This window comes from Lacerta agilis, chromosome 8 (assembly GCF_009819535.1).
Source record: "Lacerta agilis isolate rLacAgi1 chromosome 8, rLacAgi1.pri, whole genome shotgun sequence".
Taxonomy (NCBI): domain Eukaryota; kingdom Metazoa; phylum Chordata; class Lepidosauria; order Squamata; family Lacertidae; genus Lacerta; species Lacerta agilis.
Window position 1 is genome coordinate 51,952,920 of NC_046319.1, and position 27,194 is coordinate 51,980,113.

General features: G+C 46.2%; 1 protein-coding gene across 1 annotated transcript in view; it reads right to left on the reverse strand.

The window, feature by feature from the left end:
• The window catches only part of CX3CL1 (C-X3-C motif chemokine ligand 1), a 32,008-nt gene extending 5,695 nt beyond the window's left edge, over window positions 1-26,313 (reverse strand). Inside the window, exons 1-4 of the mRNA XM_033158679.1 lie at window positions 26,229-26,313; window positions 25,210-25,262; window positions 21,495-21,614; window positions 8,589-9,006 (exon numbers count right to left, since the gene is read on the reverse strand). Coding sequence (XP_033014570.1) covers window positions 8,589-9,006; window positions 21,495-21,614; window positions 25,210-25,262; window positions 26,229-26,313 — 676 coding nt within the window. The remainder of the gene's footprint in view (window positions 1-8,588; window positions 9,007-21,494; window positions 21,615-25,209; window positions 25,263-26,228) is intronic.
• Between the last annotated feature and the right edge of the window lie 881 nt (window positions 26,314-27,194).

The following is a 27,194-nucleotide window of genomic DNA, read 5'->3' on the forward strand; positions in this document are numbered from 1 at the left end:
AAGAGCTGGCACTCACTGTGAGATCAGGGGTGCCGGTTTTTCAACCATGTCCTGGATTGCCACTGACAGCAGCTTGGTTTTTAGCCATTGATTAGTAACATTTATCCTGCTGCAGGAGACGCACACACCCCCTCCTGCACCTTAAGCCACCATAAAATGGGGTTGGTTGGAGAAATTGCATCCCTCTGTGACTAGGAGAGTGGATGCATGCACCCTAGGTTATGATGTTCTCTGGAGGGGCAGCATTCCTGTTGAGATACAACAGGCAACTGATATCTGTATTCCCCAGAAACAACTGAAGGTACTTTTTGTTTCGACAGGCTTCTCCTGCTGGATGAAGAGGAATCTGCCTTAGGTGTTTGTTTTGTGCTGTTTTAAAATATATACTCAGCTGTTTTTCTACTGCTTACCATAGTCTCTTAGCTGTTTTTAAGAATGTGCCTGCAAATCACCTTGGGACAGGGATACACAAAGTGATCCACAGATTATGAAATAATAACTGCAATAAGATGAACATGTTCATCTGGAACAGTGTAGGTATTGTCGTAAGGCAGAGGTTGAAAGGAAGGGCAGGACTGTTGGCTGTCTGGAGGGTGGGGTGCTTTATCAAGGTCTTCGTCTGTAGCTCCTGGACTGACCACACAGAACTGAGCTTCTGGGTTATCGATTAATCTGGAACATACACCTCTCAGAAAGAGTTTCAGCTACTTGGGAAATACCCACCTATGGCTCTGGGGAATTGCACAAGGGGAGATAGGCAAGAACAGCCAAGATTGCCCCACCTTGATCTTGGGAGATACTGTAACACTTTAACCTAAATGCAAACTGGGTGTAGGATGCTAATTTCCCCACAACACAAAGTGCCTGCAGTGGGATTTTGAATAGTTGGAGGCATGAATATTCTGCAGATTCACCCTTGTGGAATCTGGCCTCTGCCTTCAAGGGATTTACTCAACAATCAGTGATCCCAGCTAGATTTGGCTTTTACACAACAGTTGTTTAGGGCCCCATTCAAGGACGACTGTGTGGTATCCTACCCATATGGAATGGATAATTTATTGTTATTTATATAATGCTCACAGAAGCGGTTAAACAACAGCTCTCGGAGGAGATCACAATCTAAATGGGTGAAAGCACAGGGAAAAAGAGAAACTGAGTCCCCCCCTTTTTTAAAATTTGCATGCCAAACCAAGAGAATGTACACAGAGCCCTGCTGGATCAAGCCAGTGGCCCACATCCTGTTCTCACAGCGGCCAACCAGATGCCTGTGGGAAACCCACAAGCAGAACCCAAACACAAGAGCATGTGTGCCACTTCTGTGGCTTCCAGCAAGCATTGATGCCTCTGACCATGGAGGCAGAGCAGAGCACTCATGGCTAGTAGCCAGTGATAGCTTTATCCACCATGATTTTATCCACCAATCCTCTCGGACAATTGGACACACTAGGTGCATTTAAGGACTTGAATGACAGGCAATGTCAGGGACAATATGTACATAAATGAGATGAACTCAATTTCCATACTCAAACGGCCCAAACCATATCAAAACAGAGGGATACCCAAAAAATGCCCAATAGTTCTTTTTTTTTTTACCAGCTCTAGATGGTATGCCAACTGAAACCATTCCTGGACCACACAGCCTGACCACACAGTGGTCCGTGCACTGGTAGCCTCAAGACTTGATTCCTGCAGTGACCAGGCTGCTCACAGGAGCAGACTGCAAACAACAGTTTCAAGGTTCTTGTGTTAATCCACAAAGCCCTGGGCCTGAAACACCTGAAAAACTGTCTGTTCCCTTGTGTGTCCCCTCAATCACTGAGATCATCTGATGGGGTACTTTGGGTGGATCTCCATGCCCTGAGGTTTGGTTGGCCTTTAGTAGGGACTGAGTATTTAGTGTGGAAGGCCCTGCCCTGTGGAACTGTCTTTGGCAGCAATAATCCCTGCCTTCTTTCAGTCCTCTTCTGAAAACTCCACTCTTTAGGCAAGCCTTTGCAATATGAACTTCCCTTTCTACCAATCTACTCTCAGAGACTGGCTGGATGGCAAAGAGCAGTGGGAGACGCCAGCCCCAAAATCCCCAGGGATGACATGGAGGAAGAAGACTTAGACCCACAACATTGGTGGTGGGACACCAAGGACAGGTCTGAGGAGGGGACAAGCTGAGACATGGTAGAAGCAGCTGGCTTGAGTGAAAACAGGGAGTCTTCAATTTGAGGGTGGTCCTGCCTGTCTGATAGCCCTGGCATCTACTGATGTTTTTAAATTACGTTTTACAGGCCAATTTTATTACATTTTGTATGTTTTGTAAGCCACCTTGATACACCTGAAAATTGTGTTTTATAAATATTTAACTAAAAAAATACATTTGAATAACAATATCCTAGGAAACCCTCCCCCTAACACACACATTTGAAAAAAGTGGAGTTCTTTAAACTATATTTTTATCCAGGAAATTATCATGTCTTACAAGCAGCAAAGTAATAAAAAAAAGAACCAAAATAATTGTGGCACCAACTGGCACACTGAAGTGCCAGCAGAGACAAATGTAATCTTATCTGGACCCTGGAAAGATGTGTTTATCCCTGGACAATTCCCTTCCCCCCTAAAGGCGCCAGTTGGGTTTCCTGTGCACACCTAAAATAAACTCAGCCAGCATCTTTAGCCAGTTAGAAGGAGAACAGCAGTGAGCCTGTTGGAAGTGAGGAGGAAAGTAGGGGGGAGAGGGGAGGACAAAGGGCTGAGCTTACCTCCCCTCCTCCAATTGCAACAGCAAGGCCTTGCAGAATTTGAAAGGGCCTGGGGATCTGACCTCAGGGGGTGGCTGGCTCTGTCTTCCAAAGAACAACAGAAGAGAAATTGGATTAACTGTAACCAGCATAAGAGGGACACCCCCTTTCTCTGCCTAGCCTGACCCTTGGCTACAGTTGAATAAAATTTGGGGAGGGGCGTGTCCTGTCCTAGCTGGGTCCTGAGGTGCAGAGGCACTTCCATAAAAACAGAGCTGCCACGGACGCAAGACCAGCAACACCCAAGGCCAGTCCGAGGTCCAGTCCCAGGCAAACAGTGGTTCAAGCAAGGGCTCAGGAAAGATGCAAGTCGAGGGGCAGTCCAAGGTCTCATTCCACGCAAGTAGAGGGCCAGGTACAAGGCAAAAAGCAGCTCTTCCCACCTGATACTGGGGCTTTTGAGCTGGAGCTTGCTGGAACCACACCCAGCCGAATCCCATTAGTTGTTGTGAGGAGGACCTTAGTCGTGACTCCCTTGATGAAGTCTGGCCCTTCTCCTTCAGGGGTGGGTTTGCATCCACCGTTTAAGTTGCTGTCACTCACGCAGCCTCAAAGCCTCAGGTTTTGGGGTCGAACTCTCCCGCTACATGGAATGCCCGCCTAGCACCCTTGTCCCAGAGTCCTAACTTGTCCTTGTCCACAGATCTCATTGGGTCCTGGGCTTCACTAAGTAGTGGGAGCTCCCCAGCCCAAAACAAATCCCTGCTGTTTTCTGTGAGAAGCAGCATCCTGCAGTGGCCCTGATGGGAGGAAGAACTCATTGATAAAGGCTGCCAATTGTTTCTCACTACTAAAAGTTATATTTTGATGCAGAGTGGGGAACAGAGACCAAACCCATATTTCCAAACTTTTAATTTTGCTAAGTTTTTTTGTTTTTTGTTTTTTGCAAGAGATGCCTAGCTCAATATGCACAGAGTAACCAAGACCTGACAGCTGGCGTTGTTTGCTGGTGAACTCAAGTGTTTTTGATGAAAGCATCTTTCATTCATTTGTGTCTGCTTCACACAGTCACACACAACAGCAAACAAGTAAGATGAATAACCAGTCCGAGGTGCAATCCCAACTCACGATGTCTCTGAAAAATCCATGTGTCTGCAAATACACATACAGTCAAACATGCACACAAATACCGGTACTTTTAAGATATGCACTAGAAAGTGTGAGGCCCTTCATCCCAGTTGATGCAGACAAATGGTAGCACAGCAGACACTTTAAATTAAATCACACTGAGGACTCTGCTATTCAGCATCCTGATCTGCTTGCACAAAGCTTATACAGAGGCTAGACTATGTATTGAGCATTTGTTATTACTTGTTAACAAATATTATTATGGGCCAGTTACAGGACAATGAGCATTCATCCCAATTGGCTTGTGGGGGTGCTTATATTTCTTCCCACTTGTCATTAGTTCACCCCACACTTTTCAGTACAGTTCCCTGTTACTCTCCTGTCACTTTCCTAACCACTAAAAGTATGGGAGGATTTTTATTTCATTTTCAGAAAGTGGGTTTGTTGTGCAAAATAGTGACATTCTGGAGGCACCATTCTTCTTGTTTCACATCTTACTCCATAGATCCTGTGGTTTTGGCTAGCCTACCACAAATTGGGATGTGGGTGGCACTGTGGTCTAAACCCAGAGCCTAGGGCTTGCCAATCAGAAGGTCGGCGGTTCGAATCCCCACAACAGGGTGAGCTCCTGTTGTTCGGTCGCTGCTCTTGCCAACCTAGCAGTTCGAAAGCACATCAAGTGCAAGTAGATAAATAGGTACCGCTCCGGTGGGAAGGTAAACGCTATTTCCATGCGCTGCTCTGGTTCGCCAGACGCGGCTTAGTCATGCTGGCCACATGACCCAGCTCCCTCGGCCTATAGAGTGAGATGAACGCCGCAACACCAGAGTCGTCTGCGACTGGACCTAATAGTCAGGGGTCCCTTTACCTTTACCACAAAGCACAGTGGGTGAGTTCTGGTGGCAAGTTAAAAGCCACTGAATCAAGTCTCAAGGGTGCTAGATGTGAACAGCTGCCCTAAGAGTGAAGCCTCACCATGTGGCTACACTTAGAATCATAGAGTTGGAAGGGATCTCCAAGGGTCATCTAGCCCAACCCCACTTCAAAAAGGACCCACCCTACCAAATGGTCTGGTGAATCAGGGTCTCTGACAGAATGAGAGCTCTGTGAGGAGAATAGGGAATAGGGGGTCTCCTAAAAACTCTCAGCATCCTTAACAAAGTACAGCTCCCAGAATTCTTTGGCAGAAGCCATGACTTGTTAAAGTGGTATCATTGCAGTTGAATTGTATGTTGTGAATGCAGCCTTAATCTGGTTTGTGTCCCTTGAACACAAGCAGACCAGCAAGTCTGTTCCATCTGATAACCATGTGGATATTTTAAGCAATTTTCACACACACACACACACACACACACACACAATTTTAATTTATTTTAATTTATTCAATTTCTATACTGCCCTTCCTCCCAAAGGAGCCCAGAGTGACAAACAACAAGTAATAAAAACAATAAAAAACACCTTAATAACATCTTTTTAAAAACTCCGATACAGATACTGTATCTTTCAAGTAGCTAGAAATGATTTTTGAACAGAAATGCAAAAAGAGCTAGAACGCCCCTGAACCACCTGGTAAAGAAATGAAACTAAAACCAGGATGTTAGCACAAACGAAACACAACCTGAGAAGTTCACACACATGTAATCCAGTCTAAACATGTGATCCAATGTGAGCCATTGGATGAAGACCAGAGAGGTTTGCTTCCAATTCTGGAGCGAACAAAAATCCTTTCCCATTCCTAACTACAATTCCCATCAGCCCCAGCCAGCTGGGCTCTCGGATGCTGGAGTTAACGGTACCGTGGCTGCGCTGGCTGCAGCTGCTGGGAAGTGTAATCCAAAACACCTGTAAGGCTGACAAAAGCTGCTCTTACCCCTACAATACAGGGCAAGGGAAGCTGAGCCTTCTCCCCTTCCCCCACCAGGGCTCCTCTTGCTCCGTCAGCTCAGGCACTTTTCTCCTCAGTCCAGCCCATTTCCAGAATCAGAGGTAGCTGTGAGAAAAGCACCTGAGGTAATGGGGAAAAGGGTGCAAAGGTGTGTGAGAGGGTTCAGCACCCCTCACCCAAGCACCTCTTTCTACGCTAAAATCAGAATCCTTGGTATCTGCAGATGTTCACACACTTTTAAATTATGTCCCTCTGAGGTGGGGGCTAATGGATGAACAACGAAAGGGGATCTGGCAAGTCCTAAAGAGACTGAAAGGAAAAACACCCACCATCCATTACTCAGTGGTTTGGAGATCGCATTGCCCTTTCTACATCTGAGCACATATCTTTATAATCAGTCTCATTTGGATATCATTGGGATTAATGGATGTTTCTTATTTTTAATGTGAGCTAACAATGTCCCCCCCACACCCTTTTTTAATTTACAAAATCCAGCATCTCACCCATCACCTTGACGTCAGAACAGAAGAGCATAAGTTGAGTCTGCTGGATCAGGCCAATGACCGATCTCTTCTCACTGTGACCAACCAGATCCTTGTTGGAAGCCTGCAAACTGGACATGAGCGCAACAGCACTCTGTCCACCTGATATTCCCAGGAGCTAATGTCCAGAAGCATGAGGCATCTGGCAGTGGGGGTAGAGCTTAGCCATCATGCCTAGTACCCATTGATAGCCTTGCCCTCCATGAATTTGTCCAATCCTCTTTTAGAATCATAGAATCATAGAGTTGGAAGAGACCACAAGGGCCATCCAGTCCAACCCCCTGCCAAGCAGGAAACACCATCAAAGCATTCCTGACAGATGGCTGTCAAGCCTCCGCTTAAAGACCTCCAAAGAAGGAGACTCCACCACACTCCTTGGCAGCAAATTCCACTGTCGAACAGCTCTCACTGTCAGGAAGTTCTTCCTAATGTTTAGGTGGAATCTTCTTTCTTGTAGTTTGAATCCATTGCCCCGTGTCCGCTTCTCTGGAGCAGCAGAAAACAACCTTTCTCCCTCCTCTATATGACATCCTTTTATATATTTGAACATGGCTATCATATCACCCCTTAACCTTCTCTTCTCCAGGCTAAGCATACCCAGCTCCCTTAAGCCGTTCCAAGTTGGTAGCCATCATTGCCTCCATAGCTTAAATATGCTCTGGTTGAAGAAGTAATCTTTTGTTTATCCTGAATCTCCCACATTCAGCTTCATTGTACACCCACCAGTTATAGCATTAAGAGAGAGGGAGGAAAACTTTTCTCTGTGCACCTTCTCAGTGCCATGTTATAAACTTCTATCAAGTTGCCAATCGCTTGCCTTTTCTCTAAACTAAAAAGTCTCAAACCCTTGCGCTTGAATGGAGTGGGGGGTGAACATAGTAGTTGAGCCCACTGCATCTGCTTTCCCCCTGGGTTTGGAAATACAAGAGAGAAAAGGTGCCATGTTGCCTATGCAGTTAGAGCAGGGAAACAGAAACAAAAAAACACTCAGGCACCCTTCGCCTAGATGGCTGGCAAGTACAAAAGCAATGGGGTGACTCACAAGTGTATGACCCTTTCTAAAAATTAATAAATTGATCTGCTGGTTGTTCAGTTACCATGGCCCCAAGCACCTTAAAGGTAACTCAGGATTGCCACATTTTTAATTGGCATTGCTCCTGTGCCTTAAAAAGCAAATTCAACAGAAATTCAGCAGGTGGTGATTTTCCTGATAGGGAAATAATAAGTGTTGGTGTGTTGGTGTGAAAGCTTCAGCAGTGGACCACTGTTAAAGAGAGAGGAGCAATGTTTGGGGCCAGGTTGGGTGGTAGTGAGCCTTCCCCATGTTGCCCTACAACTCCCATCAGCAGCTCCCAAACACCTGGAAGGCAGCAGGTTGGCAAGAGATGCAGTGCTTCTCAACACAGGCTGGAGCCCCTCACCACTGTTATACTATTATTATTATTATTATTATTGTTGTTGTTGTTGTTGTTATTCATTTTTATCATGTATTCTTATATCATAATTCTTGTTCAGAAAACATTCTAAAAGCATTTGTCTTTAGGTGAGCCTACCCAGATGTTTAGAAAGTTGAGTTTCTGTGAGTTTTAATCTGTCTTTAGTCTACTGTTATATTGACTTTTCAAAAGTCTTAAATCACTATTGTTTATTTTTCTTATTGATAATTTAATTATTTTATCTTTCTTTGGAAAACCACTTTGAAGATTTTGAGCTTTCTTTCTTCTTCTTTTTACAATCAAGCAGTGTATAAATTTTATGCAATAAAATAAATATCACTTTGGGGGCATAATAATAACAACAATGGTTCATTTGTATATCACTTTTTGGCCCTTCCATGTGCTGGACAGAAGATTAATCCAAAGCACACCCACACAAGCAACAGAGTGTGCAGTCACTGGAAGCCAGGTAAAATAACAAATCACCAAATGCCCCTCGCCAATCACTGCCCTCTTCTACCCAACTATTAGGGCGGCTTTTACAGTTTTATTTTAGGAAACAAAGCAACGGGTCCATTGAATAAGAAGAAAAGTAAGCTCAGCATCAAACAACCAGCCAGTCGATTAAAAAGCAGCCGATCTAAAACTTGTTTTGGTAAACCGCTGGAGGCTTTTCCTTACGATCAAGTGGGATATACATTTCATGAACTGAATAACCAATAGATAAATCTGACCCAGTGTGAGCAGTGAAAAAGCCACCGTCTTGCCCACTTCCTCGAGAGAAAGCCCCCGTGTGTTCCATGGGACGCCCTGCCCAGGTTGCTGGGGACTTTCTCTTTCTCTCGCTCTCTCCACGTTGGGGTCTCACCTGCCACCTGGACGGGCCACGTCGAGGCGAAAGCCGCTGCCGCCACCACCCAGCCCAGCGCCACCAGCAGAGGGTCCGGCATGCTCCTGCCCCGGCGGCTGAGGCGGGCGCTCCTAAGCGCGGCTCTCCGCGAGCCTCGCTCTCCGATGCGCACCTCGCTGAACCACCAGCAGCAGCGCCATTCCCGGATTCCGCGCCTGCTTCCTCTCCCCTCCCTTCCCGAGGGCGGCACGCCTCCCTTGGCAGCCCAAGTCCGACCTCTGGGAAAATCCAGGCGATTCTCTCGGGGATGGTTGATTGGGTTGGCGGCAGCGACGGCAGTCACGCTCCCTGCTCGGCCCCTCGCCCCCTCTTCGGGGTTTGCCCGGTACTTTTTGCAAAGACGTGTCCAAGTTGGGGGGCGGGCCGAGAAAGCTTGCTAGAAAGGGTTTGGAATAGAACCAGATAGATCCATCAAAATCTAAATGTAGATACGTGTGTTCATAAGGATCAAGAAACAGCAATGCTTTGAGACAAACGGGACCCGTCCCGTAACATGCTTTTGTTAAGTGCTCCTGTTCAGTGTTTTAGCCAATCATGCCCTCTCTCGTGGCGGGGGGGGGGGGGCGCTCCATATTGCAGTAAACCAACAGTCCATTTCCGTTTTTATAAAATCTACCACAGGTGGCACGGATCTGGGTTCAATTACATGGCTTCAAGTCCTGGCACTGTGGTCTAACAACGGAGTGAGCTCCTGTTGCTCTGTCCCAGCTCCTGACAACCTAGCAGTTAGAAAGCATGCCAGTGCAAGTAGATAAATAGGTACCACTGTGGCAGGAAGGTAAACAACATTTCCGTGTGCTCTGGTTTCCGTCATGGTGTCCCCTTGTGCCAGAAGCGGTTTAGTCATGCTGGCCACATGACCTGGGGAGTTGTGTGTGGACAAACGCTGGCTCCCTCGGCCTGAAGGCGAGATGAGCTCTGCAACCGCATAGTTGCCTTTGACCAGACTTAACACTTCATGGGTCCTTTACCTTTTACCTTTTACCTTTTACATACCAGCACCCAGGGTGGGGATCTCCACCTGAAAGGAGTTTTGGCCTACAGTACTGTGTTTCAAGAAATTCCCAACATGTGTGTTTGAAGTGTTGGGTGTTTGAAGTGAGGTGTTTGAAGATATGAACATGAATCAGAATCAGAAAAAAATCTTTATTTGCATCAGCCACTAGCATTAGCAATAAAATAAAATACAGTGTATGGAAGATAGAGGTAAAAATTTACTGGTAACTATACAAAATACATTCTGGAGGTTTACATCCATAATCAAATAATAGATCTTATTCTATTGGTCCCTGCTAAAAAAAACCTGCAGTTTTTGCTGTCACCTGGTCATCTTGATCTTCTAAGAAAGGACACAGTAGCAATGGTTGAGCGACCCGGTATGGACATTAGTAGAGGGGAAATAACATCAAACCTTTATAAAGAGTGCAAGCTAGAAGCACATGAGCCACTGACTCAATACTGCCATCTCCACATGGACATAACCATTTTCCCAGCAGAATTTTTTGAAATCGACCCTCAAGTACAGCTGAAGGCAGCATATGTATATAGGAAATGTTAAATTTTGCAAATAGGGTGCCGACATATCAAAATGACAAGGTGGAAAATAATCATTTCATGGACAAAATTTCTTTATTGTGTCCAGATTATTCTGTCGCTTGATATCATCTAGGCCGGGGGTCAGCAACCTGCGGCTCCGGAGCCGCATGCGGCTCTTTTACACGGCTGCCGCGGCTCCGGGGCTCCGGGGCGGATACGCCCGCCCACTTCTCCAGCTGGCAGCAACCGCCCTCCAGCTGGCCGGCAGCCCGCCCTCCGGAGGCTGAGGGCGCTGCTCAGGTGCGTACCCAGGATCACCTGGCCTTGAACAGCGGGGCAGCGGGGCTCGGAGGCGGTGGGGACGCAGTAGAAGTGGCGCAGCTCAGCCAAGGGCTCTGGCGGGGAGCGCGCCTGTGGCGCGCACGCTCCTTCGGGAAAAAATGGAGCTGGGCGAGCGGGAGGGGGAACTTTGAAGACCCCGCCTCTGCCTCCGAAGCAGGCGCCCATGGGAGAGGCCGCCCCCCGAGCCTGCCTGGCGGGACCAACCCTGCCCAGCTCCGGGAGTCTTCCTAGCGTGGGAGGCGGCCTTGGGGCGGACAGGGGAGCTCCGGGGCCGGCGGGTATGTGGGACCCCATGGCATCCAGAGGCAGCTGGGAGGCGGGACGGGATGGGGGCAGGAAGGGGGCCTTCAGACGCGTCCCTGCATGGGCACTTGAGGCCAGGACTCCTCGGCTGGGTCGTGGGACCGCGGGGGAGGGCTGGCCGCGGTTCCTCTCGGAAGGCTGCTGGCTGCTGCGTCGAGGCGACGACGAGGTAGGCAGCTGCGGGCTGGGCCAGGGGCGGCGGGCGAGGGGGGAAGCCCTCTTTTTAAAAATGGTCGAGGAAGCGGCGCCTGTTTCCCTGCCGCTGCCTCCTTCGCTCCTGGTTCTGCTCGCAGCCTCAGACCGCGCTCTCGCGGGCGCGCGTCTCTTTCCGCCCCGGAGCAAGGCCGGGACGTTTTGCAGTTTTTCCTCTGTCCTGAGTGTGTGTTAGGGGAGCCTTGACAAAGCAGCCGTTGGCGTGGAAGAGAGGAGTCCTAACTTGGATCTGTGTTCATGTGCAAAATCTATCGCCATTGTCATTAAGGGGGCAGGGAACTCCCCTAAAAAGGTTTGAACACTATGAACTACTACAGCCACCTGTATGCAAGTCAGCACAAACATCACAGGCTTCTCTGGTGCAATTCTGTGCTTTATTTAGCAAGAGAGGAGGTTGGAAGAGGTGAACATAGCCTCTGGTCTGGAATATTAAGGGTAAAAGACACTAAGATTATTGTAAAAGCCAGCAGTCTTCAATAAGACATGGGACAAACATTTAACACAAGTGTGCAGTTGAGGACTCATTTTTTTAAAACAACAACAACAAATCAAATATTTGTATGCTGTTGCAACCCACCTTGGATCAGGCTGTGACCTGGTAGTGGTCCCCAGGGTGGATAAAAATGAATGATTTTTTTTTTATTTTAAAAAATTGGATTTTTTTTTATTTAAATCGGATTTTTTTTAATTTAAATCGGATTTTTTAAAATTTAAATCGTATTTTTAAAAATAAAATGCAGTGTTATATTTGTTTTAAATGTCGCAATGGTTTTGCGGCTCCCAGTTTTTTTCCCCCTTCGGAAATGGGTCCAAGTGGCTCTTTTGGTCTTAAAGGTTGCAGACCCCTGATCTAGGCACTGTCTAATTAAATTATTTGCTTTACTGAAGCCCAGTGTTAATAACTGTTGTGGTGATAAACCAGAAAAGTAAAGCTTTTCGATGACAATTTTAGTCCAAGCGCTCTCATGACAATCTTGCAATACTAAGGGTAGTAGACCAGTGGGGTTTAAATTTAGCCAAAGCCAATAATTAAATGTCCTCCACCAAATCTGTAATTCAACAGAGGGGATATTAGCTTCCAAATGAAGCATTTGGAACACAGGATGGAACAGGAAAAAATTGCCTTAGGAAATTAGATTGAACAGCTTCTGTAGATCCAAGGTGAGTGCCTGTCCAGATCTGAGCCCCATATAATAACTGTGCTGGGGGTTTAGCTTTAAACACTTCAAGTGCTGACAGTATGTGATTGCACCCTTTTGTATGGAAAAAGCTTTTCAGAATTTTAGTGCTTTGAGATGCTTTCTCCCTTGCATATTTCTGATGTGGATGCAAACGTGAATCTTAAGTCCAAGGACCTTTCAACATCTTTATGAACTGCTGTGAGACTGTCAATTGTACAGAAACAGAGAGCTCTACAGGACCTGGAACTTTCTCTTTGGTATAACAACTTTTGAAATATTGCCAACCTCCCTTGAGAGCCTTACAAGGTATGCAGACACCAAATGCCTTCCATGCATGTTATTATGTACTGATTTGCAACAGCAGCTGCTGGCAGCATCTCTCGAAGCTTGGAATACTAAAAGAAATTAATTCAACATTAACACAGAAATACTGAAGTATTATGCTGTGTGACGGAACCTGTCGTCTTTGTAATACATCCTGTTTTCTTTTGGTTTGATTTTTGAGGTACTGTATACTGATGGAGGGCACAAGGAGAAGGGGACGACAGAGGATGAGATGGTTGGACAGTTTTCTCGAAGCTACTAACATGAGTTTGGCCAAACTGCGAGAGGCAGTGAAGGATAGGCGTGCCTGGCGTGCTCTGGTCCATGGGGTCACGAAGAGTCGGACACGACTGAACGACTGAACAACAACAACAATACTGATATTTCTGAAGTGAACACTTGAGTTTTCCTTTTGTCCTCAATTGTTCTTCTATTCTTGCTGAAATTTGAAAGACCAAAGTCTGCCCCCCCCACTATACTTTTAAAGCACATTTGAAGCACATTCTTTCCCTCAAAGAATTCTGGGTACTGTAGTACCCAGAGTTAGAGTTCACAAATTACAATACCCAGAATTCTTTGGGCAGAAGAATGTGCTCCGAGTGTGCTTTAAATGCACAGTGTGTACACAGCCTCTGTGTCTTCCTCCCACATGTCAGAGATTTATTTATTTAATACATTTCTAGTCCACATTTTCCTCCAAGTTGCTCAGGGAGGGTGGCATGCATAGAAAGGTCTCCCCCTGCTTTTTAAAATCTTCGCAAGAATCACATGCCCCTGAGGTTCACTGGCCAAGCCTTTCGCGTAGCAAGGCCATGCCCTGTGGAACTCACTGCCAGTAGACGTTCTTATCCTAAATGTCTGCCCCAGAAGAAAGAAGATAAGACCATAAGAAGAGCCTGTTGGATCAGGCCAATGTCCCATCAAGTCCAGCATCTCAGAATCATGAAATTATAGAGTTGGAAGAGACCCCTAGTATCATCTAGTCCAACCCCCTGCTATGCAGGAATATGCAGCTGCCCCATATGGGGATCAAACCTGCAACCTAACCAACTGTGCAGTGGCCAAACAGATGCTCCAAAGAGAAGCCTGCAAGCAGGACTCAAGCACAAGAGATTCCCAGCAACTGGTATTCAAAAGCATTGCTGCCTCCAACGGTGGTTGCCTCCTCCTCCTCCTCCTCCCTTCTCCTACAGGTAGCACTCCAAGCTGCACCCATTTCCTGTTCCACCTCCTCCCCACCTTCATTCACCATAACCCCTGAGGTCAGACAACTTTCGGTGGTTATGATGACTCAGTGCATTTGGTGAGGGAAATGGAGAATTTGCTCTCTACTTCCTGCAGAATCCCCTCGTTGGTCCTTGCTTCACACACATTCCAGAGCTGAGCCATGGAGTTATATGCAAAGGCTCCAGGCACTAAAGGCCCGGCAAGAATTCAGCGCCAACTTCCTCATACTTTGGACCAGATTTATAGCAGAATTGTTGTAAATTCTGTGGCAGAGGTGGCCTTCCTTAGTGGGATATGTTTTTGAATATTCATTCCCCAACTTTGTTTATATAGGGAAGGGAAGGAGTAAGCACACCCACAAGGCATCGATTCCCATTTCATACAAACAACTATTAAAAGCCTCATACAAATCAGATGCTGCATGGAATTTCCTTCCAGTTCTGTGGTCTCTTAAAACTATTAGGCAGAGGAATTGAGGTGCTATAGAAGACATGGGTTAGTCTCCGAAGCATTATATTGGGACAGGTTTGTTACCCTCTGTCAACCATTGTCAAATGGCAGTTTATTGTGGAGTCAGTGCTGCTCATGTCTGAATCATAGAGTTCAAAGGGACCCCAAGGGTCATCAGTCCAACCCCCTTCAATGCAGGAATCATAGCTAGAGAATCCTTGGCAGCTGGCCTCACAACCTCTGCTTAAACACCTCCAGTGAAAGAAAGTCTACCACCTTCCGATGGAGTCTGTTCCACGATCAAACAGCTCTTACCATCAGAAAGTTCTTACTAAGGTTTAGTTAGAATCTCCCATAGCTTAAAACCAGCTCAGAACAATGGTCAACACATAAGCTCTGAACCAATAAGGAATTTAGGATGAATCCAGTCTTAACCTTCTAAATCTTCTGTGCTATAAAATCCCCATATATCTTCATCAACATATCCTCACATCCCTTCACAAATCCCTCTTAATAACCCCTGGCTATTATTGAGGATTTAAGCAACTCTTTGGAGCAGGGATAGTCAATCCACTGGATGTTTTTGCATTACAACTCCCATCTTCCTTGACCAGTGGCCATGCTGGCTGGGGGTAATTGGGAGATTGTAGTCCAAATTATCCAGAAGGCACTGTGCTGGCAACCTCTGCTTTAGAGATACTGGATAGGTTGGATCAAGACTCACAGCTCAATCCTAACCCCAACAAGTTAGAAGTACATCCTACTGATTTTCATGGAGTTTACTTTATGTAAGTGGGGTTAACATTGCAACCCTATTCATTTGTAGAGTAAACCCATTTACCGGTAAGTCAAGGCGAATTAAGCTAATGATCACTAATTTAAATTGATTTCAGTGGGTGTAATCTCAGCATCATTAAGTTGGACTCAAAATCTAGGACCTGATCCTTCATCAGCCGTTACAGTAACACAAAGTAATGAAGCCTAGACCAATGTGGAAGCCGGAGTATAAAAGTTTGTGGTTCTGTTTCGTCAAGCTAAATTGAGAGATAACCACATCTCACACAGAACGGCAAGGGACTGGGAAATCATCATCTTGGGCCAGACTCAGCTAAATAGTTGTGCTAGCCTTCTAGAGCAATGGGCCTTTCCCCCTTTCTCCTCTTCCTGCATGCCCTGTCCCCCCCTCAATTGGCTCTGGGGTGTGTGGAACCCCCAGGACAGCACAGAAGGCAGGGGAGAGATTGTTCTGTCTAGCAAGGAGAAATAACTGTGCTGATGGAACAACTGTAGTATTATGACATTGGATTCCACCCTATTATTATATTAGGTCCCAGGGCAAGTTACAACCATTTCAAATTAAATACAGTTAAAACAAATGACAGCCACAGGAATTGGGTGGGTCCTGCTGCAAACACACATGGAGAAATGCTTGCCAGCAAGTAAGAAACAACCTTAGGAGCTCAGGAAGATGCCTTCTGGTGACTCTGGCCACTGGTCCATCTGGCTGGCTGGAGCTCTCTGGCTTTTGGACAAGGGTCTTTCCCAGCTCTAGCTGGAAATGCCAAGGATTGAACCTGGGGCATTCTGCATTCCAATCTTGTGCTTTACCACTGAGTGGCATTCAAGTTCATTCATATTCCTCCCAACCAGCTATCTTCCCAGAAGGACTAGTACCACCACTCCCCTGACTGATTCCTCTGTTCTCCTCTGAAAAGCAAACAGATCCAACCCATTCAAGAGGCATTTCGGGGCATTAATTCATGGCTCTGCTGAACATAATAGATAATGGCCTCAATCCAGATTTCTGAATGGCTATGACTAATGCCCCATGTACTGAATGCGCTGTAATATGTAATGACAAAATGTTGTGGATTATCCAGAAAACCCCACAAGAGTGGGAGAGGGCCCTAAATGCAGGAATAAGGCAGTGCATCCACACATCCTAACAGGAGTGCTCCTGTTTAAGGGTGCAGCAAACTAACCATGCCTTTTTCCAATATACTATAAGCTATAGGAGATCAAGATGCCTGACACTTCCAGACTCCCACTTCTTTTGACTGGAATTCATAGCAGAAAATTCAGGTTGCAAAACCGCAGCTGATTGGGAGGGAGGGAGGTCCTGGAGGCAGGTTGCATCTGCAGCAAATTGTCAAATCATAGAACTGTAGAGTTGGAAGTGACCCAAGTGGCCATTTAGTCCAACTCCCTGCAATCACAGATAAAGTATCCCTTAATGATGGGAGACAGGACTAAAGGAAGAAGAAAAGGGGGGAAGGAAAGGGGGAGGTGTAAAAAGGAAGGTCTAAGTGGGAATTTTTTTTAGAAAGTCGTCTTGTGGCAATTGTCATAGCTTCCATTTCTGTATCATGGTCAGAATCACAATAGTACCTCGCTTAAGTAGTTTCAGAAGCTTGCAATATTCAGACTAAATAAGGTGCAGAACATATACCACTCTTAGTTAATTGCCAGGGAGTTTAAACACTGATTTAAAACAATGTTTAGCAGTAGTGATTTAGACCCTCACAGTTTCATTACTGCCAATTCTGCTGCTTCTTACTGCATGTTTCATCCTAGAGGGATAAAAGATTACTGAAGAGATTGAAAACCTTTCATCCAACACTGTTACAATTTTCTACCTTAAAATGTTATATGTAGCTGTTGCCTAATATTTAGGAGTTCTTTTCCCTTGTTCCCTTTCCTCTTACTTCACTTCAGGTGAAGGGTGGTATACAATTTTAATTAAATAATAATAATAATAATAATAATAATAATAATAATAATAATAAGTGGGAGGACTGGCAAGAGGAGCAAGCAGGGAGACATTGACACCCACCTACCCCATATACAAAGGTAGCTTTACTTATACCAACCACAGATTCTTCTAGCTTAATATTGTCTGCACTGGCTGGCAGCAACTGACCAGGGTTTCCCAGCCCTTCCTTGAGCTCTGGAGATTGGGCCAAGAACCTTTCAGGAGTCATAATCAAAATCTTGTGGTCTTCATATCAGCCATACAAGAGCAGAGCTAAAAGAAACAGTAGACATTAAACGTCAGAAAGCCTTCATCAACTCTGCAGGCAGGGGGAGGCCATTTAGTGGAAAAAATTATAAATTACAGGGGACAGCAAAAACAGATGAAAAGGGGAAAAAAGGTCAGCCACACAATTCAGAAAACACCAGACCACACATTTTCATTGGAACAGGCCGCTTCACAGTTCAAAGAAGCGGCAAGAGGGAAGTGAAGCTTAGCTCAGCACTGAGAGTTCCAAATAAGACCCAGAGGACAGACTTCTTGGAGGAGAAATTCCTCAAAACGTGGGTAAGCCCAACCTAGCTCCCTGGCTCCTCTCACCGTGGCAGCTGATCAGAGATTAAAACCAAGGAAGGGGATGGGCCTGGATTACTAGTGGAATTTAAGGCAGCCTTTCTGGTGCCCTCCATGGTGGCTGGGGCTGATGGGAGTTGAAGCCCACCATGGGGATATGGGGGTCTCCAGATTCAGAGGAAGTCTGTAGCTGGGGAATATGGTAAATTCATGACTCCCCCTCTAGCCATGCCCTTCAAAGAGTCCCATAAAAATGATTCTTTTGACCAATACATGTGTAATGGTGCCAACGAGTAAAAATAGTTTTGTTGTACAATATTATGTTTGCAATCTATCTTAAACTCCCATGAAATCTAAGCAGTTGAAAGGGGGTATATAAATAATTAGACTTTGTCCATATGGTGCCCTCCAGATGTTGTTGGACTCCATCTCACATCAGTCCCAGCCAGAACAACCCATGGTCAGGGATGATGGGAGTTGTAGTCCAACGGCCTCTCTGGAGGGCCACAGGTTCCCCATTTCTGCCTTGCATTGTGTTTGTTGTTTTTACTTTAATTTCATTTTTAAACTTCACAACGTGAGCTGTTTTATGTCCAAAGATAGGCCCAAGCTTTTCAAATAAACAGAAACACTGATGGGGACGACAATGACTTGAGCCTGTCAAAGTATTATGAGTTCTCTTTGCCACCCACCACTTTTATTGTACAGTTTATCATCCTGTTGCACCATGTGGCTAGCTGAGTCATAACCACATTGGCAAAGACATCAAAAAGGTCAGCTTTCTCTTTCCTGGATTCTGCTAGGTGTGTCACCTGTTCAGGCAGAAACGATTGACACCTGAGCTTCCTGTAAGCGGGGGCGGCTCAGCCATCGAGACAAACAAGGCAGCGGACACAAGCAATGAGGGCTGTGCCTGTCCTGGCTCAAACTCAGCTGGTTGTTTTTACCCAAAGGTTTGGTGCAGGCACAGGCAAACTTTGGCCCTCCAGATGTTTTGGACTACAATTCCCATCATCCCTGAGACCACTGGTCCTGTTACTACACTTGATCTTAGCCAAAAGGCCGATAACCGATAACCAAGTCTAAATTTTATTAGTTATATTTATGCTTAATCAATGATTATAAGGACATGGTTTAAGTCGGGCTGGATATGTTGAGTAAGCCCTCATCATGTAATGAGTACCCGTTTAAACATATATTTTCTATATTGTTTTTATAAATGCAAATATCCTGTTTTATGCTGATCTGTGACCGAATAAAGTATATTCATTCATTCATTCATTCATTCATTCATTCATTCACTGGTCCTGTTAGCTAGGGATCATGGGAGTTGTAGGCCAAGACATCTGGAGGGCCAAAGTTTGCCTATGCCTGATTTAGTGCTCTGATCATTGTGACACAAGCAAGGACATTGATCCAACAGCGACAAGCCCCCTGCAGCCCAATTATAAGGAAAAGGGACAGGCACAACTTAGTGCGACAAGCAGTTCTGGTCCTCAGATGGGGCAAGCAACCATGCACTTCTGTGAATCGGCTGAACCAGCCTTGTCTACTCTGAGTATGACTTACTGGCTGAGGCACTCTAAACACTCTACATCTAAAGCAGTATCATTTCACTTTAAATAGCCATGGGTTCCCCAAAGGATTCTGGTAACTGTAGTTAGTTCAGGGGGCTGAGAGTTGTTAGGAGACCCTTATTCATGCATAGGCAAATTCGGCCCTCCAGATGTTTTGAGACTACAATTCCCATCATCAAGACCACTGGTCCTGTTAGCTAGGGATGATGGAAGCTGTAGTCCCAAAACATCCAGAGGGCTGAGTTTGCCTATGCCTGCCCTTATTCTTCTCACGGAGCTACAGTTCTCAGAGCTCCCTAGTGAGAACAGGGATTGACTGTTGAGCCACACTGAGAATTACAGCTCTGAGTGGGGGAATAGGGGTTCCCATACTACTTGATACAAGTGGTCCATGTTTACTCCTGACAGGTCCCTCCAGTGTCTGGCTATGATGTTTCTGGCTGCTGAGAGTAGGTGGGTTATGAGCTCTTTATAGTGTGAGTGAGCATTGTTATCTTGGAAGATGTTCAGAGCCAGTGTGGTGCAATGGTTAAGAGTGGTAGACTCGTAATCTGGTGAACTGAGTTCGCGTCTCCGCTCCTCCACATGCAGCTGCTGGGTGACCTTGGGCTAGTCACACTTCTTTGAAGTCTCTCAGCCCCACTCACCTCACAGAGTGTTTGTTGTGGGGGAGGAAGGGAAAGGAGAATGTTAGCTGCTTTGAGACTCCTTCAGGTAGTGATAAAGCAGGATATCAAACCCAAACTCCTCCTCCTCCTCCTCCTCCTCCTCCTCCTCCTCCTCCTCCTCCTCCTTCTGTAGCGCCAGTTCTGGGATGACTTCTAGCACCTGTTTAGTTATTTTGCTTATTTCTTCTATGAAGCTTGTTCTAAGTTCAGAACACATTGCCCAAGACACATGCATAGTCTCTGGAATTCTACAGAATCAGGAGAGAGAAAACACCCTTCTGCACTTTCTTCATCTCTCCCTGACTTGCTCATGGGTTGATCATTAGCCCTTTCAATAACAAAAATGATTTAAACCATGGCCAACCCTCTGTTGGCTGCCAGCCCAGACAATTAAAAGAAAGCACGGTTTGCTTAAACCAGAAGCATCTGGTGGGCCATGAATGGGAATTTACTGTTGGGGAACAAGGAGAGGTGCTTGTGGGGTTTTCTGCTTGTGCGGCCTTCAGCGCTGTGTGCCTTGAGGCAGGGCGATGGGTGAATGTGTCATTTAGTGCTCAGCCTCAGGCAGCAAAATGTCTTGGGACAGCCCTGTCCAGCCAGTGGCAGAGCAAGCTGATTGGGCGCCTGGGGCAGTGCACCTGCCCTGCACCCAGGGGCGGGGCCAGGTGGGGCAGGACGCTCCATGGGGCCTTCGGGGAATCTGCCTACCTCCTCCCACTCAGCCGCCCTACAGCTGAGGGGGAGGCAGCGGACGGACCGTTTGGGGCAGTGCAGAGCCTGTGGGCACCCAAGCCACTGCGTCACTCCCAGGAAAGACACGTGGCTCGGGCACAGGCCCCATGATGAGTGCTGCCTGGCATTTTGTCACCCCCCTCAGTTGTGACACCCAGGGTGACCCGCCCCCACTGCACCCCCTTCCTCTGCCCCTGTGCCCATCTTCCCTTCTCTTCCACAAAACAGCTCCTGAAGTGACTCATGCAGAGATCAAAAACCAAAGAGATGCATAAAGTCCGTGTGCGGTTAAACACAGCAGAATTCCAATCAAGAATTACACAAACACTCCAAAGAAGACAGAAAGAAACACCCTAACCTCAGCCTTCGCAGCAATCCTAAACCCGCTAACCACAGGGGGAAAGTCCACTTGAACAGTGTGAGAATTGCCACCAAGAAGATTCTTGCTCTGCAGGGTTAGACAAGATGACCCTTGTGACTCCTTCCAACTCTATATGATTCCATGATTCTAAATCGGCTTGCATGGGATTGTGCAGTGAAAGTGCAAGAGAATGCTATTGCATCTGCATCTTGTCTGTGAGTTCCCCATTGATTGGTCCCTGTAGACAAGATGCTGCTGGACTTAGGGGTGCTTCCATGCTCTTGCTATTTTGGGATCAGATTCAATTTGCACAATTAAAGCAGATTGGGAGTTCTTGCTCAACAACCCGCTTGCCCAACCCTCAAAATTGAACTCTTTGTGATTAAGAAAAATAATAGGCAAATGGACTGGAAAGTGTGGAATAATATTTACTTGGCGCAAGGTTGTCTGACACTTCCCTGCAAACCAACTGGAATGAATGCTCAAGAAATACCCAAGCCAGCTAATCTCCCCATGGATGAACGGGCCACAAACATGGCAGTGACCTGGATGGGCCTTTTGGTCTGATGCAACAGGGCTCTGAACAGCACCACCTGCCAGTTGTCTGCCTGTCCTTGGAAAATACCATTTGCTGAGCTTCCTCCTCCTGGCTGATCCCCATAAGCCCAGTGCTCAGATTAAACTGGGCATGAAGCGTCTTGTCGAGAGAAGCTAATTGCCTCCTCAAATGGTAGAAGAAAAGTGCCTAGAGAGAAGAATGAGAAGGGAATGGGTTGCATAACACCCTGATAAACATTTCACCTGAAACAGAAGAAACCACAATCGGGAGAGGTGACGTTGTGGGGTGGGGACAGGTACTTTTGGCTCCTGCATCTCAGAGGTGTTTGGACCTGCACAGATAATCTGTGTATTTCATGTTTGGAAGTAGAATGGCACATTTGTGGTAGTCTCAGCAGAATACTAATTCCACAAAGCTATGGGGTTTGAAAAGTCAAACAAACAAATACTACTGAAAACCTGATACAATGTGCACTGCATAAACAGAAGTAAATTTCCTAACTTTCGTGCACAGTTCCTTAACCTTGTTTCTCCACATGTTCTTGGACTCCAACCACCAATGGTCAGGGGTGATGGGAGTTGTAATGCAACAACATTTCTTCTGGGGACTCAAGGCACATGGGTTTAGTGGTTCCTTGGGGCAGGTGAGATGCCATCTGCTGAATCAAGCAGTACTGCTTTCCCTAGAGTGAACCACGTCAGGCTGCAGCTAAAGAACTCCAATGACTACAGCATCTTTTTTATTTGGCACTTTGGGCCACCTCCCACAAGCAGAGGTCTGGGGTCATGCAGGTGTTGAAACATAGAATCATAGAACTGTGGAGTGGGAAGGGATTTCAAGGGTCATCCAGTCCAACCCCCTGCCATGCAGGAATATCAACTAAAGCATCCTTGACAGATCCAACCTCTGCTTAAAACCTCCAATGAAGGAGAGTCCACAACCTCCCAATTGACAGTGACAAGGGGCAGGGCCTTTTAAGTGTTGGCTCCCCAGCTGTGCAATGCTCTCCCTAGCAAGATGTGCCCATCTTCGTCATTCTTAGCTTTCACGAGAAATTAGAAAGCACTCCTGTTCACCTAGGTGTATTTGGTGGCTGATGAATATTGTTCCTAGCAACCCTGAGGCCATTAGATGGAAGAATGTTTTTAGCTGTAAACAGCTTTTAGAAAGGTCTCGTTGTAATTGTTTTTGGAATGTTTTGACATATTTTAGAATATGTTTTCTTCGTTTTTGAACCATGTGTCTGTTTGCCATCCTGGGTTTCGTGTGAAAGAAGAGCAGGCTATAAATTCAATTGATTGATCAATATGCCTTCCTTTCCCCATAGAAACCTATCATTGAGGATTGTGACTTGTGGGTCTGAAATCAAAGAGGCGCTTCTCTCACTCTCTCACTCTCCCTTTTAATTGTCCTTGTTTTTGTGCTTTTAACAGGAACCTGACACACAGAAACATTTCGTAGATGCTGCTTTCTGTGGGGAGTGTGGTTTTCTGTGGCCTTTCTCCAGGCACAAATGTGATGGCTTTTTTATGAAAAAGCAACAACATCCAGCTTGGAGTTTTTGTCTAGCTCACAAATTTCCTTTTTCACTAAATTGTCAAAGAATAGCCTTCAGTGGGAAAATCCCAGGGGAAAATACTGGCTTGGCTGCACCTCACAACTATGACAGAACATTTGCAGGGGAAACTGGAAATTCTTGGCATGAATTCCTTGGCACACAGTCCAGTTCCTGCCAGCTTCCCATCTTGCTCCCTCCAGGATATACAATCCCTGCTAGAGACAGGTGAATCTGCCTGGTTTGTTTCTCTCTCTCTGTTCTCCACATTTCTACACCAGTTTGCATTAAAAAAAAAAGTCCTCACGAAAATTCACCAGCATTTTTGTGTGAATTCCTCCTACTATACTTATTTGCATGCTATTTTGCCTAATACACACGTTTCTGCAAAGCACTTCCTTCTAATATAATATAATGCATTTTCTTTTCGTTATTTTCACTATTATGTGCGTTTTTGTGCTTTATCCTAGTACTGTATATACATTTTTGTACATCAGTTGGCTGGAGAACTGCATTGCAAAATGGAGAGAAATGTGAAATGTGAGGGATTACTGTGTTTCAGTTCGCATATTGCTTTAGAGAGTTCAAATTTGGTAGGTTTGCCTTTAGTTGCAAACTGAATCAAATTGCTCCCCAATCCCTAAATGCATACATGGAAGAAGCTGACAGAAGCTGGTTTTTCAACTGGCCAAACACACACACAAACATGCACATAGCCTGCCCTGCTACTGTGCCTTTGGTCAAAATCAGCAAGTTTTGTTGTTTTAATCCATAGAGGCCGGGTTAAACTAAAGCATCTTCAAGAGGGACGACTGTAACTGCAGGAAGAGGCACCAAAATCAGTGTGCCACCACAGAGAAAGCCCTGTGGTGTGTTCCCAAAATATGAATCCTAGTGAGGACCACCAGCGAAGCCTCCACCACCCGCAGCAGATCTTAGGGACCAAGTCAGCCAGTATTGGAGCAGATCAAATCTTCAAACTTGCAAAGTAACTATTGCATTTCAAAAGACATAAACTCACAACCGCAGGATTGCTTCAAAAGCTGCCAAGCCAAGGGGGGTGGGGGGAATGGCAGCATGAATGCTTGGTCTGCTGCAGCTACAGTTCCTCAAATGGCAAAATAATACAATATATCATAGGTGGCAATGAGCTTTATGTAAAGGAGGAGCAGAAAATCAGTCTCTAGTTCCTCTGAGCTTAACTACTGCCCCCCTGTGGCCATTCCTATATTCTCAGTGTTAGGTGTAGGTTCATTGAGAGACAAAAGACCTGTTCAAAGAACATCCGTCCAGATTTCTTTGCACAGAGTTTGCAGGGAGCCTAGATGACACTGGCTAAATATTAAGCGTTCATTCTGATTTTTTTGTAGGGAGACTGGACAACCCCCCACCATACCATAGTTACTCCGCACTGTCCACTGCATTCCCCCCCCCACTTTCCTTATTGCAAAAAGACCAGTTTGAATGGACAATCAGGTTTGTTGCACAAGGCCAATGAATCAAATTTATTGTGGGGATTAAATTGGGGGGGGGGGAACGGATGACGACACACCATGTACACGTCCTTGAACTCTTTGGAGAAAAAGGTGGCATTAAAGGCTAATAATAATAATATTACACTGGAGGTTTTTTAATTTGATAATTAATGGGTGTTACTCACCCTCTCCTTGCACATCAGCTTAACTCACCTTGATGCTTTTTCAGGTGGGGCTTCCTCTCCTTTGTGGGACCTTGAGGATCATATACATTACAACACTGTGCTGGTTAGGCACAAATGAAACGGTCAGCTGCTGTGTTCAAAGGATTTGCCTGTAGGCTGTCAGGGTCTCAGCCTCAGAGTCTGGCTACCAGTTTCAACAGGGCCAATCTCTGCCAATCAGGACCATAACCAATATATCTCTGTGTGTCTCGCCCGCTCACATTCCATTTGGGGCCCTTCCTGCACATTCTCCCAGGATGCAAAGAGCAGCACTTGAAATGCTTTGCACTTATCTTTTAAACTATAAAAAGTGTGTGTGGGGGGGGGGGGTTTCAAGCTATATCATCCCATTCCTTGAGCACTGTGGGGTGTGACAAACAGTTAGGACAGCCGACCTGATACATCAAACTGATACTCATTGTTCCTCGTGTCCCCAGATTCAGCACAACCTACAAAATCCACACTGGAACAGAGAAGCAAGTGCACTCAGAATAAGGTCGAACAGCTTTTTATCGGGTTGGCTGTACCTGATCACAGCTTCTGATGCAGGAACTGGTTGCCCGGATGAGATACTGTGAATCTGGGAAAGGGTCAGAAAAGGGCGACCAGAATAATCAAGGGGTTGGATAAAGTCCCCTGTGAAAAAAGATTACAACATCTGGGGCTTCTTAATTTAGAGAAAAGGCAAGGAGGTGACATGATAGAAATATATAAAATCATGGTGTGGGGAAATTGCATAGGGATGTTTTTCTTTCATATAATACTAGAGGTTGGGGGCCTCAGTGAAGTTGAATGCTGGAAGATTCCGAAGGGCAGACAAAAGAAAGTACTGCACTTAATGCAGGGCATAGCTGAACTGTGGAACTCACTTCCACAGGATTGACAGCCACCAACTTGAATGGCTTTAAAAATGGTCTGGCTGAGATGGCCATGTTCTGCTTCCACTGTCACAGGCAGCATGCTGGGACTAACAAGTGGGGGAGCTTTGCTGTTGCACTTGGGTCCCATTGATGGGCTCCCCGTAATGGCACATCCATTTGGCCACTGTGAGAACGAGATGCTGGACTAGATGTGCCCCCTTTAGCCTGATCTAGGCTCTTCTTGTGTTCCTATGGACACTTCAGTGAATCGGGGGGTGTAAATAAAGGAAGGTCAAGAGATCAAGTAAGAGAAGGAAGTGAAAGGATGGAACATTTCACTAAATGTTCTTTCTAAGTAAAGATGTTTCCTTTTTTGAGGAGGAGGAAATACAAAGGTCAAAGAGTTGGTTTTTTCAGCTGCTTCAAGAAGAGCAGACTTTGGTCAACTTGGTGCCCTCCAGACATGTGGACCACAATGGCTGTTCCAGCTGGGTCCGAAAGAAATTGAAGACTAAATGATCTGGCGAATGCTGCAGGGGAGGGTTGCTACAGACATCTTGGAACAGCAAAACTATGGTCTGTGTCTTTTTGGTGCCAGGAAGCTGTTAGGGCATGTTCTCTACAGGAGCTTTCTCCCAGGAGTGCTCTTTTGCCCTCAAAGATCTGGTGTTAGAGTGAAGCAGAACCTTCCCCCTGCAGCAAGGGTGGGCAGCCTGTGTCCCTCTGGATGTTGCAGCACTGCAGCTTCTCCTGCCCCTGACTGTTGGGCATGCTAGTTGGCCGGGCTGATGGGCGTTATGAGTCCTGCAACATCTGGAGTGCCACGAGCTGAATGTAGGCGGGCTCAGGAGACATCAGAAAGTCCTTCTTCACACAGCACCGAGTTAAACTACAGGCTTTAAAGATAGTTTTCAAAGAGGATTCGACAAATTCATGGAGGAGCAGGCTACCAATGTCTACTAGCCATGATGGTTCTCCTCTGGCTCCCTCATCATTTGGCAATGCTTGCCTGCAGTCCTTCTGCATTTGGGCAGCTGAATGCCAGCTGGATGAGAGAAACTCTGCTTGGCACGCTGAGAGCCATTATCTAATGGGCACTCTCACCCAATCTGTTTTGACCAGACAAGATGTCCTCCTCTTAAGCCTATGTGTACATCCAGTCATGGAAAGAACCAAGGGGAGAGAGGGATGCTCAGTGGGGCCTTTGTTCTTCTGTCAGTGGTCACAGCTTGGCAATGAGCCTGGGATGCAGCTGGTGGGCTGCCAAGGCCAGACCTGCCCCCTCCCTCGCCCACCAAATCAGTCTTCAGGCCACTGTATCAGCTGGCTGGGGCTGATGGGAACTGTAGCCCAAAACCTCTGGCCCATGAAGAAACGCTCCTGTCCAGCCATCAGCACTCAATACTAAGGTTCTCTTTTATATTGATTAACAGTAGGCAGACCTACTGAAAGCTATTAGCCATGAAACGGAGCCCCTTCTGGACACTGGGCAGCACCAGGTGAAAGTTGGCTGCTGCTTTCACACCCTCTTTGAGAGCTTCCCAGAGCCAACCCACTGACCACATTTAGAAGCAGGATCAGGGTCAGATTTAGGTTTTATGGGGCCCTAAATTACTGAAGGTAATGGGGCCCTTTATATGTCTAGCTGTCCT